At 50.8% G+C, this 18322-nt stretch overlaps 3 protein-coding genes across 3 annotated transcripts; 2 read left to right on the top strand and 1 right to left on the bottom strand.

Annotated features, from left to right (window-relative positions):
* Positions 1–6278: 6278 nt before the first annotated feature.
* UHO2_03013 (uncharacterized protein) lies at positions 6279–10730 on the bottom strand (the record flags this gene model as incomplete). Its single annotated transcript, XM_041555801.1, has 1 exon — positions 6279–10730. The coding sequence occupies one exon, from the start codon at positions 10728–10730 to the stop codon at positions 6279–6281; it is 4452 nt and encodes a 1483-aa protein (XP_041411735.1).
* Positions 10731–13077: 2347 nt separating this feature from the next.
* Positions 13078–13626, top strand: UHO2_03012 (uncharacterized protein; the record flags this gene model as incomplete). Its single annotated transcript, XM_041555800.1, has 1 exon — positions 13078–13626. The coding sequence occupies one exon, from the start codon at positions 13078–13080 to the stop codon at positions 13624–13626; it is 549 nt and encodes a 182-aa protein (XP_041411734.1).
* Positions 13627–17111: 3485 nt separating this feature from the next.
* Positions 17112–18308, top strand: UHO2_03011 (uncharacterized protein; the record flags this gene model as incomplete). The annotated part of the gene is made up of 1 exon (XM_041555799.1): positions 17112–18308. The coding sequence occupies one exon, from the start codon at positions 17112–17114 to the stop codon at positions 18306–18308; it is 1197 nt and encodes a 398-aa protein (XP_041411733.1).
* Between the last annotated feature and the right edge of the window lie 14 nt (positions 18309–18322).

Below are 18322 nucleotides of genomic sequence, written 5' to 3'. Positions count from 1 at the left end.
AAGGATGTGTGCTTCGATTCGGTTGAGACGCAGTGAAATCTCTTCGTGACGAGGTGGATCGAGGCGCTTTCTGAGCACGTCGACGAAGGACGGCTTGGACATGACTTGAGACTGGTAGGTAGGCAGCCGGCTGTACCATTCACGAGCAGTCTCGCATTCCAAAGCTGCTCGTCGCAGGGGAATGGTGAAGTCACTTCTGTGTATAGGATCATCGGAGAGATGTCCATGTACAGCCATAAAGTTGATCATAGAGGAAGACAAACCAAGCCAAGCGCATTCGGCTCTCGTAATCTACCCAGGAGCGCCATTTCCTTTCGAGTACCTCTTCATTGATCGAGTCTGGCGACTGATCAAATGCATTGAGGCGCAAGCTAGGCATGTTGAGCAGACCCATACGACGAATGGCGGTCATGATATCACCTCGATTACGCTCAGCAAGCTTCCCAATCCTATGCCGAAGAGCTGCTGCAGCAACCAAGCCTGACTGATGCTGATATCGAGGAAGCCGCGCTGATCGGCTCCAAAGGCACTCATCGTTCCGATACGCGTGAGCTCCGAGAATGCTGGACCCAAGATACTGGCCCGCTTCTGGAGCTTAGCAAGGCTTGCGCTGCGAGCGCCTTGTGCTTGACCAATGCAGCAGGTTCGGGCTACAGTGGCGATCAAGACGACCTCAAGGCCAAGGCCTAGACTCTCACACCCTCACTTAGAGATAAAATTGGCTGAATAGGCAGTCAATCCCTGACATTCCTTACAATGTAACCAATAGCGATGTTCTAAAACGTGACTCCGTTGATACAGTATTGTACATTACTGTATATTAACTTCAATCCCATTCCAAGTGTGAAGCCATGATCAGAAGATAGGGTACCAGGGTCAAGGTAGAGCTGTGTCTCCTTCATTGATTGCTCTGTGGACGAGTTAAGGTGTTCTTCTTGGATCGTTGCGCTTGAATTGTGTCAAAATTGTTTCTGATAATGCAACGTCTAGAATAATGGTCGCGAAAATGGCCAAGGAGACACGAGCCGTGCAGGGGTAGCACCCTATAATTCGTAGTTGAAGATTTACAGGTAAAACGCGACTGTTTAGGAGCTACTAGCAAGCTCAACTTTTCAGGTGTATAACAGTTGTCATGTGTTTAATTGATAGGTGCTACAATGTGAACATATATATACTTGATTGCTATCTTCAGCCCATACTAGATCATAATGAACTATTCTTCATATCACCCCTGTGTTGTCGCCTTCTGAGGGTTGCCATCTCCTGAGTGTTATTGTTGAAGTACTTATATGTCCCACATGCATATCGATGCATGTTGACATGCAACTCTGACTCACCAGTGTCTCGCTTGTGCTCCGTGAACCATGTGGTTCAGTTTTAGGATGCCGACGCATCTTCAACTCCCCCCCTCGATGGCATCATCAATCCTATTTGGCATGTGATCCGAGATGTGGCCAAGCCCTTCAGCGGCTTCGTGAGGATGTCTGCAACGTTGTCTGTTGTCCCGACAAAATCGATTTTGACTTCTCCTTCCTGAACATGGTCTCTGACGAAGTGGTACCTTGTGTCGATGTGCTTCAACTTCCAATGCTTGGCGGGGTCTTTGCTTACTTGGATACATCCTTGACTGTCTGTCCGCAATGTCAGTGGATGGGCTTCAACTCCCAGGTCCCTGAGAAGGTATGAGAAGAAAAGAGCCTCTCTCGTTGCCTCCGAAGCAGCTATGAATTCAGCCTCGACTGCTGACAATGCCACGCACTTTTGAACATGTGACCTCCAGCTAACCAGGCACCCATACATGTATGTTACTCCCCCTGATGTGCTTCTTCATCCATTCGTTGGGTCTGATGCCCAATTTGCATCAGTATATGTAATGATTTGCTGTCCCGAGTGTTTGTTCACTTCATCTCCGAAGAGTAACTTATATTTGCTGGTTTGATTGAGGTACTTCACCAAATGCAATGCTGCCTTCCATGCATTGCTCATTGGGCTCGACATGTATCTTGCTAGTGTTCCTACGGTGAATGATATGTCAGGCCATGCTGTGTTAGATACCCATAAAAGCTGTCCAACTAATTCTTGGTACTGTTTTGCTGCCAATGAGTCACACTTGTTGCCACCTGTAATACCTGTCAGGCTCTGCATTGGTACCTATGACTTCAGATCAGTTGTTTGTAGCCACTTTCTCACCATAGCCTTAATGTAAGCCATTAGATTGAGTGTCATCCTTCTCCATATTCTGTCTCGATCTATCCTTACGCCTAAGAACTCTTTCACAGGTCCTTTATCTTCCGTTCCCCATTTTGCCATTATCTCATCCTTAGTGCAGCTTACCTCCGTGCGACTGGGTGATGTTATAGGCATGTCATCTACATAGGCTGTGATGATTGTCATGCTATCGCCTGTTCCTCTTGAGTATAGGCATGGAGTGCTCGGCATGCAATAGAAACCTATCTTTTGTAGGTGTGAGTCTAGCTCCATATTCCATTCTCTACCCGATTGCTTTAATCCATATAGGCCTTTCATTAGCTTTAGGGCCTTTCCAGGGGGTACCTTCATTCCAAGCGGTGGCTTTAAGAAGATACTATGATGTAACATCGAGTTCAGGTACGCCTGTTTAACATCGACACAATCTACTTCCCAGTCTCATACAGTTACCATGGCTAGAACTCCTCGAATTGACTGGATGGGTGCTACAGGGGTGAAAACTTCTGTGTAATCAATACCCTCTCTTTGAGTGAAGCCCCATGCCACTAACCTTGCTTTGAACTTGGTTGGGATTAGGTTGGCATCCATCTTTATCTTTAGTACCCAATGCGTGTCGATGGTGTTCATACCCTTTGGGAGATCGGCGACTTCCCACATGCCCATGGCCTTAAGCCCATCCAGCTCCTTACGCATCACTTCTTCCCAATGTTTCTTGTCCTCTCCGGATAGCGCCTCGCTAATGGTTGGGTCCAGGTTCTTTCTTTCATTGTCATTGGTCGCCATAAATCCATAAAGTTTATTATCATTCCATCTGTTGGCAATGGTATTGTGTTCGATCGCTTCCTTGGCAACTTCATCTGAGGTCTGTCCTCCATCTGTTTCATCGACATTATCCATGTCCGTATATTCCTGCAATGCTTCCTCTTCCCTCTCGTCAAAAAGGTTCTCATCTGTGTACCTCAGATCGCCAAAGTCTTCCTCGTTTGTTAACGCTGGTGGTGGCTGTGTAATCACTGGTTGCCACTCCGTCCTATTGGACCAGCATTTGGTCTCCATGAACTTTGCTGAATTGCTCCAGAAAATATTTGGTCTATAATCTGGGCTGTAGAAGAGCCAGCCTCTTCTCTCCAAACTATATCCTAGGAATATGGATGCTACGGCCCATTGGTTGAGCTTCTTATTGTCTCTTTTAGCTTTAGGAATATTTACCCATGATAAACATCCAAACACATGTAGAAGCTTCATAAGCCATTCCAGCGATCTCCCAAACATAGCCTGATATGGGACCTCACCATCTATACTTGGGGTGAGATTCATCTTGAATGCCACGGCCCATATTGCATATGGCCAGAACCTCTTCGGCAATCGTCTCTGCATGAGTAGGGCCCACATCTTCTCACTTATGCTCCTGTTCGTCCTTTCTACATGTCCGTTCTGTCTGCTATCATATCCTACTGTCATTTGCCACTCTATGCCTTTATCATGTGCCCATTCATGGGCATCGTTACTCCTCCATTCAGTACCTTGATCAGACTGTATTGCTTTTAAACTCTTTCCTGCCTGTGTCTCTAGATACACAATTAATGATTTTAGCTCCTTAAAAGCGTGGCTCTTTCGTAATAGAGGTCATACATACACGTACTTGCTGTGGTCATCAATCAAGACCAAAGTGCACATGTACTCTGTTGCATGCAATGAATCGACCATCAAGTTGATATGAATGAGGTCAAGTGGAGAGACAGACCTTTCTCCACCACCCTGACCCATTCGAGCTGCTGTGCTTTTAGCTCGGATGCAATGCTCACATGTCAAAGCAGCATTTGGACTTAGGTTTGCTGGGTGGTCACCTTTTAGATGGTTGATGATGGCTCTCGTTTTGTCTCGGCCTGGATGGCCTAGACGCTCATGCCATAATTGTTGTTTGGATATCTTGACTTTGTTCTCAATACACTCGAAATCTTCATCAACACCTTCAAATAATGATGCTGATGTGATCATTGCATTTTCCTGCCATGTGTCGCCTTGGAACTCCAAAAGTCCTCACTCGCGATTCTTGGTCATCTTGAGTAACATGCTGTTTGCTAGGTATATTTTCCCTCCGGTTGAATCTAGTATCACTTGTGCTCCTTCATCTGTCAGAGAATTTGTTGACAATAGGTTAACATTGAGATGCTGAACATACAATACATTTTGGAGAGGAACATCTCCGGTGTTTGTTGATATGCTAGCATCTCCTATAGCAGTTGCTTCCAGAACCTCGCTTCCAGCGGTGAGTATGTGCTTTCGGCAGGTCCTCGGACCAATGAGCATGCTATAGTCGTTTACCATGTGATAGCTGGCACCTGAGTCTAAGATCCAATGAGAAGTCTCTTTTGAATCTAAAGTGCTTGGCCAACTATGTGTGAGGGAGCACCAGATCTCCTATTTGGGCCTGGCAAGGGGAGAATTTTCTGGTATAGTCACTGATGCATCGCATTGACTGATCCCATGTCCAGGTCTTTTGCAGATCCAACATCGAAGCCTTTGGGGTCTGGCGGCGACCTTGGCACTGGTGCTGTCGGCATCCTTTTCATCATCTCCGGGTGTCTCATTCTGGTCATCGCTGTCGGCGACTCTGGCACTAGCTTGGTGTGGATCAACCCTCAAAGCAGGGTTGTTCTCGATCGCCGATTGCTGGATGGATAGGGCGGTGGTGAGGGCACTGAAACTAAGCTGGCTTACAGTAGCAACAGTTTCTTTGTACATTGGGTGTTGGATGGTGCACTTTTGTAGATTTGAAAACAGGGTGTCATCAGCGAATGGCTTTCCCAGTAAGCTGCTCTCCGTTTGGATGGTTCTTATTTCTTGGATGAGCTTTCGTACATCTGAGCTGTACATCCTGAGTTCTCCTAGCTGAGTGATCAATGCAATATGATGAGATATGGTGGTGGCCTCATTGGTGAGTCCATTTTCAATCTTCTTCCATACATTATGGAACGTATGATGTTCCCTGATGATGTCAAGAATCAAGTAATTTATGTTAAACTCTCCAGTGGTATCGATGGTACTGCGTAGTGCATTCATTAAGGCATCATCGAACGTGTGGTTCCACTTGGGATGTTTCTTGTCATACGCTCCATCAAGATGCTTCATAGCATGGGGGACACATCATAGGAAAGACTTGATATGGGCACTCCAACTATAGTAGTTGTGTGATGTGAGTTTTGGAACTGGCTCAAGTAGCTTCACTAGGGTACAAAAGTTGTATTGCTTGCCATCATTGTTGTCATGGTTTGAGTCAGAGTCAGTTTCTTCATCGGTGTTGTCATCGATTGCCTCGGTGTCTGACTCGTTGGTGGCCTCGTTATCAGTGACACACAGTTGTGTTGCCTTGCCCTTTCTTCCTCCTTTGACCTTGCTTGCTATGGCTTGAGCTTTGGTTTCTTGTACCATGTTATCAATGGTCCCGGCTAGCTCAGTCGGTAGAGCTTCAGACTCTTAATCAGTTGAAGATTTACAGGTAAAACGTGACTGTTTAGGAGCTACTAGCAAGCTCAACTTTTCAGGCATATAATGGTTGTCATGTGTTTAATTGATAGGTGCTACAATGTGAACATATATATACTTGATTGCTATCTTCAGCCCATACTAGATCATAATGAACTATTCTTCATATCACCCCTGTGTTGTCGCCTTCTGAGGGTTGCCATCTCCTGAGTGTTATTGTTGAAGTACTTATATGTCCCACATGCATATCAATGCATGTTGACATGCAACTCTGACTCACCGGTGTCTCGCTTGTGCTCCGCGAACCACGTGGTTCAGTTTTAGGATGCCGACGCATCTTCAACTTTCGTCCTTACACGACTACTCGACGTCCTCAACCTTTCTCACCGGACAGTCTGTCGCCTGCAATCTTTCTTCACAGTGAGCGTGCGGAGAGACTTTGCTACATAAAGGTGGTATAACTTCATCAACGTGCGTAAACGAGATGGGGAAATGTCAAAAGTACAATGCTTGCTACAGGTCGTGAAGGAGAACCAATCTAATAAACATCGCCGATCGGCACAAAGCTGATCAACCAAGGCAACTCATGCGGCCGACGCTGGAGGACCGTGGAAACGTGTGGACCTCTTCCGACGAGCTTGGAAGCTTACACACTGCTCGTCGCTATCCTCGTCATCCTTGTCCGCCAAGACTGTCTGAGCAAGCTTGGCAGCCACAGACTCAGGCTCGTCGGATCGAGGAGCTTCTTCGTCGACGTCGGCGAACTGCGACTCTTCCGCCACTGGGACGGACGGGGTCTCACCTTTACGGAGAGTTGCGGCCTCCGTCGAAAGGGTGGCATCCATGGCAAAGGTCTGGCACGCGGGTGCTGTGGGCTGAGCGCCGTTAGGAGCTTTGCTGGTAGCAGCGACGTTGTTGGTACTGCTGAGGTCTGTTGCTGCCGTGTTACCGCTCTCATTAGGCACGGATGACTCGGAGGGCGACAGGATGTGTTGATAGGGCGGCTTGTAGACATTGTAGCCGCCTTCGACCGAGGGCGTGAGGATGTCGTTGGAACTTTCACTTCCACTCGACCCTTTCCGAACGTAGGCTTCGGGAAGAAAAGCCGCACCGCCATCGTCAACATCACCACCGTCAGTGTCTTCATCGTTTCGAACCGTCCAGCCGTTGCCAGAGTTGACGAGCATCGCACCACGCGCGCCGCCAGCCTCATCGAGACCATCGGAAAGATCATCATCCGAAAGTTCGAGCTCTAGGTCCACATCGTCCGTCTCAAGATCAATGGTGTCCAGAGGCGCGGTGACATGGCGGCGACGCCCGAGGCTGTCAAAGGCAAAAGGTTGAACAGCACCAAGATCGAAGAGAGGCGAAGACGGCTGACTGGCGGTGCTGAATGCGCTTCGTGCCAGGCTCGAACTTTCAATTGGCTCTGTAAGCAGCTCAGTGGACAGGCTTGGAGACTCTGTGAGGGCACTGTTGCTATTGCTGCCCAGTACAGGTGCACTGGTTGGCGTGCCTGACTCAGCGCGAACTCCGGTTTGCCTAATGGCGCCTTGCGTGTCGACAGAGAGCGGTCCCAAGGCGCTGGGAGGCGCTAGGCCTGGCTTGACGACACTTGCGGTGCTGCGAATACTGCCGCTGCGTTTGGCGAAACCTGCGTTGCTGACGCCGGATGAGAAAGGTTGTGCATCGCGAGAACCACGAGTGCTGGGACGAGAAGAGCTACGATTGCGGTCGTCGCCGCCGTTCATCAACCAACTGCCACGAAGGAAGCCGCCGAGTCGGTGACGACCCGAGACTCGCGAAGTCTGCGAGATACTCAGCGTCGATGACCTTCCTTCCGAATCGAAAGATCTTCTGGGTGAAGCGGCGCGGCGAGAATGCGAGTCATTGCTGCCAGAATCTCGTCTGCTGGGCATGCGATGCATAGAAGGCATGTATGGAGAAGAAGTGTGGAACGAAGACGACGCCGACGTGGCACTGACTCTTCGTGCTGCTGCACCATGCGTGTCGGAAGAAGTGCGCTGTGGAATCTGTGGGCCTGCGTCGGGTCGCAGCCCTGCACTGCTCGAGGATTGCGCGGAAGCTCTTCGTTGCGCGACGGTGCCTGGGGTTTTCATTGCATCATGATCGATACTGTCGACCAGCACGGGAGGCGGCATCACGGGTGAGAGGGTCGAGACTCGGTCATGTGCTTCTGCGACGCTCTCTTCAAACGTCCGAGGTGACGTATGGCGCGGCGAAGTGCCCAAATACTCAGACGCCTTGACTGCAGATGATCCGGAGGCCACAAAATCGGCATCTTCATCTGGATGGGCGCTGGTGAGGGCACGGAGAGTGGTACCACCATCGCGTCGACCAACAGAACTTGTGCTCTTCTGGAATCCAAAGAAAGCGGGTCCCTTGAGCGGGGTTCGTGGGGTCCGTACAGACGATGTCGAGGGACCAGACTGGCTCGATGAGTCGAAAGGAGTAGCGGGGGATGAGATGGCGTTGCTCTCTGTACCTTGTCGGCTTTGATGGAGCGACCTATCGCCAGAATCGGTGCGTCCATCCGCATGGATCGAGGAAGAGGCAGAGGAATGGTTAACCGACTTACTACGTCGTCGTCCGCCTACGAATGAGTCGAACAGTTTTGATTGCCACCTCTTGACACGCTGCTTGAGCTTGGAGAAGCCGGTCAAGGCGTCCTCGACGTCGGCATGCGAGATCTCGACGTAAGGCAGATGCTGCGGATCCGTCTCGGAGAGCCATGCAGGTGCGTCTTGCAAGCCGCGAGTGACCCAAGGATGCTTCTTGACCTCTTCAAGTGTGATACGTTTGGTGGGATCCTTCTCGAGCAAGCGATCCATCAAGTCGCGAAGTTGTCTCGCATCTTGGCTGAGGCTGTCAGGGTCGGCGTCCGGGCAGAGCTCTGAGGGGCTTGCTGGCTGTGCGTCGGCTTCTTCGTCGGTCCACTGCGAATGGGATTGCCACCTTTGCTTTCTTGGGCCAACACGGACACGGTCGGAGCCCATGAAGGTGGGGAGCGAGTAGTCGGTGTTGGGAATGACAGCAAAGAGTGCATACTCGCATTCGGCGGTGAAAGGGGTGGTGCCGAAAAGAAGACAATAGAGGGTAACGCCGAGGGCCCAAACATCGATGGCTTTGGTGACCTTGGGTCGGATCGGTGCTGTCGAAATCTTGCCACTAGCAGCTTCGGCCAAAGAGGCACTGTTTGACGCCGGCTCGATCGAAGGAGAGGTCGAAGAGAAGGACGACATGCAGAGTTCGGGCGCGAAGAAGGCAGGGCTTCCTGCGGTCTTTGCCAGCTCGCGATCGTCCATGAGACTTGGATCTGAAGTGGAGCCAGATGGCTGACCTAGCCTGCTGGAGGAAGAGGATGCGGACGAGGACACTGCAGTTGCTGCTGCAGCTTGGTCGCTGGCAATCATCATGGCGTAGCTAAAGTGGGAGACGCCGAAATCTGAGATCTTGACTCTGCGATCTTTGTCGCAGAGGAGGTTGGCAGGTTTGATGTCACGATGAATGATGCCTTGATAGTGTAAGTACTCGAGGCCACAAACGACATCACGAAGGATGCAGCGCGCCTCATCTACAGTTAATGTGGGCAGTCCCTGCTCGTCCTTCCAGACAACCTCGCCTCCTTGCATGTATTCGAGCACCATAAAGATCTTTTTGCTCTGGGGATCGTCGATGACCTCTTTGAGCTGAACGACGTTTTGGTGGCTGCACTTCTTCATGATGGCGATCTCGCGTCGTACCTTTTGGTCGGTGGTCCAAAGGAGCGCTTTGCGTGCTTTCTCGCGCTCCTTCTCGCGGCGTCGCTCTGCTTCCATATCCGACTGCTCAGGGCGTTGCACATCTGGGAGCGGGGCGAATTGTGTGGAAGTTGTGCTTGAAACGACATTGACGGCGGTGGAGGCGGAGTCGGTGTCGTCATGAGGGGAGTCGGAGCCTTGCTGAGCCTGTTCATTGACATTGCTGCTCTGGGCATCTTGTCCTTGCTGGCGCTCGTTTGGTGGCGATTCAAGGCGGTGGGCGGGGCCAGAGAGTGGGAAAGAAATCTTGTGACGGTTGTTGCGGTTAAGGAGACCGAGACCAGCACCGAGACGCTTGCGAGCTTCCCTCTCTACAATCTTGACAGCCACGCGCTCGCCGGTCTCCAGATCTCTAGCCAGTCGGACTTTGCCGTGGACACCGCGGCCAAGCTCACCCTCGATGAGGTATTGGTTGACCATGCGACGACCACTGGTATGGGTTTGGATGTCAAGACGACGAGTCTCAAGTACCCGAGGTGTTTGGTGAGATCGAGTGGAGCCTGACAGATTGGGAGAGGATCGACCGGACCCAGGAGGCGAGTTGTAGGCGCTGGCGGTTGCTGAGGCGAGATGGCCGTGCTGATGCGGAAGCAAGGGCGGTGTGCTCGATGGGTCCTGAGCTGATGCTCCATGCAACCGATCTCGAACGTGTTGATTGAGGAGCTGCTGTTGGATGCGCTGGGCGTAGAGATGGAGCTCGTTGGCGGCAGAACGTGCTGGTGTGGAAGTGCCAGAGATGACTGAAGGCGAAGCTGAGGCGGGGGTGGAGCTGCGGGAAGCAGCTTCGACGCCAAGAAGCGTAGGGTCGGCTGGTTTCTGTGGTGAGAATTGGGCATTCGAGTCATAAGCGGGTGTTATCAAGATGGGCTGGGCAAGCTCCTTGGTGTCTGATGGCAAAGCAGGCGAGCTAAACAGTTGAGAGGAAGGTAGCGTCGCTTCCTTTTCGACGCTGGGGTCGACCGACGCGCCCGTTGAGGAAGCACCGACGGCACTCAAGCCTTGTCCTGCCGTGGCCATACTGAGCGAGGGATAAGCAGGACTTGGAGCAGATGTGCTGCTGCTGCGATCGGAAGAGGCTCCGTCAGAGACCGCACCTTCAACCTGGCTTGTAGCTGGAGCGTCGGATGGATTCTGTTCAGGAGCAATGGACAGTGAGGTGTCGATGGCTGAAGGAGCGGCCCATCCGATCGGCTCTTCCGCATTCTGCGATGCCATGCTTGCAATCACAAAGCTGGCTCGCTCAAGAATAGGCGCACCAGATCTCGATGCTTGTTGTCGGAGCTCCCGCAGACCTGAAGACCCGCGACACCGAGGTGAACAGAGCTGCGGATGCGATGGTGGCTTTAGTGTAGAAGCTGCATGGTATTGACTGACAAGAGGCGAAGCGTTACTGTTGCGGCTAGCGAGTGTCGGTGATGGTCGATGATCTGAAGAATGTGCTCAAAGAAAGTGCGCGAGACCAACTTGCTGCTGTGTGTTGGAAGATGCAGAAAGTGAAAGCGAGAGTGATGATGAGGTGGATGAAAGGGAGGCTACAATGTGGGCGCTTCGACAAGATCGGTCGTGTGGCTTTGCAACGAGAGCATGAGATGTGGGTGTGGAGACGGTGGAGGAGCAAGCAACCTGGAAAGAGCCGAGTGAATTCGAACAAAGCAGCAGCGAGAATTGCAAACCCAAACCGCCAGGTCGAGAAAGAGTAGAGAGGGGTGCAGCTGCCAGTCAGAAGCTCGACTGGAAAGGGTGCGCTGTTGTTGAGAAGGTGTCGGATCTGGCGACTGAGCGAGGACTTGCTCGAATTTCCCCTCCCTCTCTCTCTCGCTCTGCAAACCACACACGAAAGCTCGAGGCGAGCTTGAGCGTCGCAGGAAGCTCTCTTGCCCTGAATTGTGATTTTGATTTGTGATTTTCTGCAACATCACACACACACACACACACACACACACACACACACACACACACACATAGCACGCAACCCATACATAGAGAGCGTAAATTTGGCTCAACCTTGAAAGCTCGGGGATATCGCCCGTTTCGGCCATGGAGCAAGACTTGCTGCAACAAACAACTCACACACAAAATCGAGAAGGGCGAAACGCTCGGATCTTGTATCAAATGTTGCTTGCTTGTGAGTCGGCATCCATCCGAAGATAAGCACGTCAGCCAGACAGATAGTAAGCGCCAAGCCATCAGCTGCTTGAATGATAGCTGTGATTCTATCTTCGCTTTTCTCCGATGTTCTTGGCTCTTTCTGATCGCAAGTCAACTCGCCAGTGTACCAACGTCACTCTGCAAGAAGCTGAGACTCGGTACCATTGAAGGCTGCGCTTCGGATTTGACCGGAGATGTAAAATAGTGTCGATCAAGACGATGCCGGTAGCCATTGCAAGCTGTTCGAAAAAAGTTCGCTGCCGTCCAAGACTCGAGAAGAGAGATGCGAGTAATTGCTTCGCTCGGCTGCTCAGTACCAGAGTAGCGAGGCAGCATCGCTTGGCTGGCTGGCTGTGTGTGTGTTTGTGGGGGGGTGGAAGGTGGAAGGGGCTTGAGGCGGCTAGATCCGAAACAGATCGCGCGCAGACTGACTGCCGAACAGCAAAGGCACACAGACAGACACAGGCCAAGAAGCGTGATACGAATGATCCTGCACGTAAAGATCGGGAGTCGAATCCGAGGTGTTCCTGCAAGCTACTACGCCACGCTCTCTTTTGGATCTGGTTCTGCTGCCTAGCCTGCAAAATTGGGACAACTCTTGTGCCGATACAAAGATGTCTTTGAATATCCGGACAGCTCAATGAGGAAGCAGGTTCGTCCCTTTGGCCTGTGTGTGTCTGCCTGTGGGTTTCGGCGTGCCGTCATTTTGACGATCCTTGCATCCAATGCGTTAGCAGGCCAGATCGGGATCCTCGACGAGCTTCCGTTGATCTGCCCGATCCACTGCTCCCCGTGGCATTGCCCTCTTAGCTGCTCTGAGCATTCTTCAATGCCATGCATCAAAACCGTACAGTACAGTCCCATCATACTAAGCAAGAACACTTCAAACACTGACATGGTCTGTGGCAATGAGCTCTCTTCAAGCAAGCATGCCTCAATCATTGCAATGCATGATACTGGGCTGCCAATTTGACAAATTGCAGAGCTAAGCAGTGTTTCCAAGACAGCAGTTCACAAGACCATCCATAACTTTAAGGAGCATGGTTCCTTTGAAACAAAAGCACAATCCAGCCATCTGTGCTCCTGGACAGCTACCTCAGACCAATACCTTCAGTGTGAGGTACTCAAAAACCTGTTTCTATCATGGCAGCAGCTGTCAGCATCACTTGGCAGCATTCCAATAATGCAGCTCCAAAAAGCAGCATACCAGGCTGGTATTAACTGCCAGATTGTGCTTTGAAAGCCATTTCTGACATCCAAAAACTGGCATAAATGTCTAGAATGGGCCAAGGCTAACAGCTCCACTGGTTGGAAGCAAGTGCTGTTCAAAGACAAGGCAGCTGTCAAGGTTGGCTACCAGCCCAGATGCACATGGGTTAGTTGCTGGAAAAACACTCAAGAAGACATCAACAACATGGTTCCAACATTCCATTTTGGCCATTTCAGCATCCAGGTATGGGCTGGCATTGCATTCAACTTTAAAGCCCCATTGGTTGTGCTCCCATTGGCTCCAAGGAAGAAGCAACTGGGGTTGGGTAATCAATGGGATCCTGCCAAGAACCTCACAGCTGTCAGGTATCATGATTGGATCATTGACAGCCTGCTCCAGGATGCCATAACTGCTGTTAGTGCATACCCTGACAGCCTGTCAGTTGTCAAAGATGGCAGCAGCTGTCATCAGGCTGCTATCTGCAAGCAACAGTGGGTCAAATACAACATACAGATGCAGGAACACCCACCAGCTTTTCCAGACCTTAACCCTATTGAGAACATATGGTATGTGTTCAAAAACTTGCTTGGTAAGCATTTGCCAGTACCAAAAACCTGGGATGAACTTGCCAGAGCTGCAGAGGAGGTGTGGAACACCCAGATCATGCTTGAACATATCAAACCTGTGATCAAGTCAATGGAGCATTGCATGGAGCAAGTGCTTACTAAGCATGGAGGTCTGCTCAAGTATTAGTTGGCTCTGAGACTCACTGCAATCAAAAGCTCTTCTTCCAAGCTTGCTCACTGTGTGTTTTGCTCAGTCTGACACTTATTAGAGACCACTGTCACAGGGCCAGCAGGCCAGCGCAAGAAGGGTGTGCCAAATTGACTGATGGCATTCATGGTAATGTCACAGGATCAATGGATCAACATATGAAGGGGGTGCAAAATTGATCAGCACCAAGTCATCAGGAATTGACAAAGCTAATTGGGCTGGTAGTGCATATGATTTATGAGATTGACCAAACTCTGGGTTCCAGGTTAATCTCATGAGGATCAATCAGATCAGCATGCCTCAGCAAGTCAGCTGATACAAGCAAGTATCAGGAGATTCAGGAAGGAAGGTACTGGCTTTAGAAGGAGAAGCACACAGAGATAACCACATGTAGGAGCAGGGGACTGAGCTCAGCATCACACAGACAGTTACTGCTTGAGGGGTGCATGCATATAGCCACACAGGACCAAGCACAGGGGGCGACTGCATGACCAAGGGGTTTGGTCATGAGGTCCAACAGGTGGCTAAGGGGATTCATGAGATAAGGATGGGAAGGTGGTTGCTGGTGAAGAAAGAAGGAAGCAGTGAACAGATTGGTTAAACAAAGAGGAGGAGCTGTGTCGAAGGGGTCATCACACATCATCAAGCAGAAAGGGAGCATGAAGGCAAAAGGGCAGTGATGCATAACCATTATGCTGTGCAGATGGTAGGGGCACAGCATCAATGGGATCGACACCAGCAGGAGAGACAGTGTCAAATGGGGGATGAAGGCCCCTCAAGAGGAATGGGATAGGTGTCACAGGTGACACCAATTGAACACATAAATACTCCCATTTCACCATAGCATATGAGTGGATCCTCATCCACTCAACATGCTACTTACTTACTTACTTACTTGACTCTTAGTTTTGTACCATTGCAATAGCAGTGCTCTTGCAATGACCCTCAAATGTGTGTGTTGTATCACTGTTAGGCATCAACTGTAGGCAGTGTCTTCCAGACACTTGCAGTCCAGTTCTCAACTGTAGGCAGTGTTCTTCAACACTTGCAGTCCAGTCCCTTACTGTAGGTGGTGTTCTTCAACACTTGCAGTCCAGTCCCTTGCTGTAGGCAGTGTTGCTTGACACCTGCAGTCCAGTTAGTTATTGTAGGTGGTGACTCACACCTGCAGTCCAGTAACTCCTGTTCTCTGTAGGCAATTAACATATCACAGTCCAGATGATGTCCAAGAGCATTATCAACAGTACTGTGAACACTCATACTGTAGGGAGAGGGTATCACTCACTCTCCAACAAACAGCATATGTGCTGTGCAACCTCTGAATGGAGTGTTCAAGGTGGTCAGCCAAGACTTGCTAGTCAAAGACATCTGGTTACATTTTAAGTCAAAACATACCGAGTAGTCCTTACTCAATCAACCCCATCTATACTGAACAAATAACACCCAAAACTAGTCTCTGGCACGTGACCGCTTACAACCACTCCTCCAAGCAGATGGAAGGTATGCTATTGGACGGTTGATTTATTGTCTATTGGACCCTGTCCCCAAACTTTGGACAGGGACTGTACAGTACTGTACCACACCGTCAAATACAGACCAGCCTCCGTCACATGGTGCAATTTGCATACAGTAGCCTGTCACCGACAAGGATCCACTGTGCTGACTCGATGGACTGGGCCGTATCACTTCTGCTCTGGGTTGAGAAACGACTCTTTCTGATGATAGATGCAGAATTTGGCAACCATCTTCCAAAACAAGCAATTGGCTGAGACATCATGTCTAGGTGGGGATGAGAGGATGTCATCAGCAGTGATGATTGAGTGAGGACTGTAAGCATGTGGGAGGAAAACCTTGTTGCAAAAAGTACACAAGAACTGCTCCACCACAGCATTCCCCAAGTGGGTGCCAGGTGAGAGGTGTTGTGCATGGAACATACTGTTAAGGTCTTGCTCCACCTCAGCTAGATTCTTGCACAACTCCAAGAAGGCTGGGTTGTCATCAAAGCAATTTGATACCTCCTTGGCCCACCTGGAAAGGTGCTCCTCTGTAAGGGAGGTGTGGTCACTGAACTTCCCCATGCAAGTTGCTGCTGTTGGCACTACCTGGCCAAATCACCCAACAGGGCACAAAGGCGCATTGGACATGGTAGAGAGAAGAAGTGAATTTGGCTGGCTCAGTTGGTTGCAAGAGGGATGCTACAGACAAATTTAGAGTGAAGCTGAGAGGAAGAAGATGAAGGTCAAGGAAGATGAGGGAAAGGAAGGGCAAACCTGGGATGTGGGAATGATCTGGGCCTCTTATATGTGCCATGAAAAGCCAGCAGCAAGCAAGTCCTGCCAAAGGGAGAGCATCATTCTCTTTCCCAAGGGCAACACTGGCACCATGCCAGACTAAGCAAGGTTGATGCTTTCACCCAAGCTGTCCAGCTAGCCAGCCTGGACCACTAATCGTTGGCTGAGGTGCCAAAGGGAAGAAGAGGAGGAGAGAAGCTGAAGCTGAGCTAAACCATTGTTTTGAATTGCTCAAGCCATCCCATCCCTTTCATCAAGGTGCTGAGTCAAAGTTGCCAATGTGAAACTTGAGTTGCTGAGCCAAGTTGCCTTGGCTTCGTTGGCTGAAGTGCCAAAGGGAAGAAGAGGAGAGAAGTCGAAGCTGAAGCTGGGCCAACCCATCATAGCCAAAGTCACCATTGTGACACTTGAGTTGCTGAGTCAAGTTGCCTTGGCTTGAGACAAGGCAATGAGATGACTCAGCTGCCAGATTGACAAGAACAAGGAGTAGCCTATGGAAAAGAACAAGAGGAGGAGGCAGAAGGAGGAAGGAGGAAGGAGGAAGGAGGAAGGAGGAAGGAGGAAGGAGGAAGAATAGGCCAAACACAGACTGACTGCCTGCCTGCCTGGCATGCATGCATGTGTGTGTCCGTGTGTGCGTGCATGCATCTGTCTGTGCGTGTGTGTGTCCATCCATCCATGCATGTGTGCATGTGTGCCTGTGTTGCTTGATGTGACTTTGGAAAGAAACACACCTCCTCAATGTGACTGTGGAGAAGAATGGGAGAGGAAAAAAGGACTCAACTCAACTTGGCTTGACCGAAGCTGACATAATCCCCCATGTCACCTCCTCGGCTTTGTCAAGAACGGTTTGCTTCCCTCCAACTCCGGCTAAAGCAGGAACATTCCGGGCCTTGATTTGTCAGAAAGGGTCTCTCGGAAGTCGGGCTTGAATGTGTTCGAGATTTGACTCGAAAATTTGCCAGAAAGTGGCAGCCACTGAGCCTGCTTGAATTTCGAACCCTCTCCCTCCACCGCAATACAGGAGCGGACAACAAGAAGGGTTCTCTCGCTTTCAAACCTTCATGAACCTCGCCGTGGCCGTCAACTTACTTACGTGCTACCACAACGTCACAACCTGTTCACACAACAGGCCAGTCTCCCTTCTTCGCCATCCATACTTACAACAACAACATGAACCCCGCAGAGATCGTGCGCGCCATCCGCGCCCAAGCGGCATTGGACCAAAACCCCAACACCAACAACCAGGCTGCTGTTGCTGGATTCATGGCCTACAAGCTTTCGCAGCATCGCGATGAGATCCTACGCTCTATGAAAGCAAGTTCGTCATCTGCAGCATCGTCCTCGTCCTCGTCGTCTGCATCGCCACCTCCTGGCTGCCCCATGCATGCCAGTGGCAGTGGCTCTGCTGTGCCGTCTCAGCCAGCACCACCAAAGCCGTCGCCAATAAAGATGGTCCCTTCGTCCGGAGGCCAGTGCCCTATCCCTCACGAAAATCGCGACGCCTATCTCGCCTCTAAATCAGCAGCAAAGCATACGTCTGCCGGTGCCATGACTCCATCAACATCAGCATCCTCATCCTCATCCTCTTCCTCTTCCTCATCCTCCAAGCCATGGTCTTCGACATTGAACCCTCTCAACATGATGCCCACCCTCGGTCAGGATAAAGCACCAGAACAGCAGACGCCCCTCTCCACAGAGCGAGTCGTCTCCTCCATCCCTCGGTCGCGAAACTCGGCTGCACCCGGTGCTTCTCCATACGATGCGCCTTCCGCGTGCCCAGTCAAGCACAATGCTAGCAAGCCCTCTGAAGAGCAGACCGAAAAGTGGGAGTACCCGTCTCCACAGCAATTCTACAACGCACTTGTCCGTAAGGGCTGGGAGACTCCCGAAGAGCACGTCGAAACCATGGTCATGGTGCACAACTTCCTCAATGAACAGGCATGGCTCGAAGTGCTTGAATGGGAGAAGCTTGCAGGTGCCGACGCTTCTCGTGCCGAACTCGCTCGTTTCCAGGGCAAGCCCGGTACAAAGACACCCAAAGCAAGGTTGTTTGGAATGATGGCCAAGATCATGCCCAACACTTTCAGTTCCGAGCCACCCTTCGACCGTCACGATTGGGTCGTAAGGAGGCCAGACCAGGATGGAAAGGAGGTCAGATACGTTATCGATTACTACAGCGTTCCCGATGATCCGGACAAGGAGGATCCCGAATTCGTGCTCGACGTCCGACCTGCTCTTGACTCGTTCGAGAGTCTCAGCGTCAGATTGCAGAAGGGCTTCCAGGAGTGGAAGGAGGGCCAAGGATTCTTCTCTGCTTTCGCTGCGGAAAACATCAATGAGGCCAAACCAACTGCGTCAAACGCGTAGAGCTAGTCGCGATC

The sequence above is a fragment of the Ustilago hordei genome, assembly GCF_900519145.1.
Source record: "Ustilago hordei strain Uho2 genome assembly, contig: UHO2_contig_04, whole genome shotgun sequence".
Classification (NCBI taxonomy): Eukaryota; Fungi; Basidiomycota; class Ustilaginomycetes; order Ustilaginales; family Ustilaginaceae; genus Ustilago; species Ustilago hordei.
Note: the sequence above shows the minus strand (reverse complement) of the source record. Positions and strands in the feature narration are given on the sequence as shown.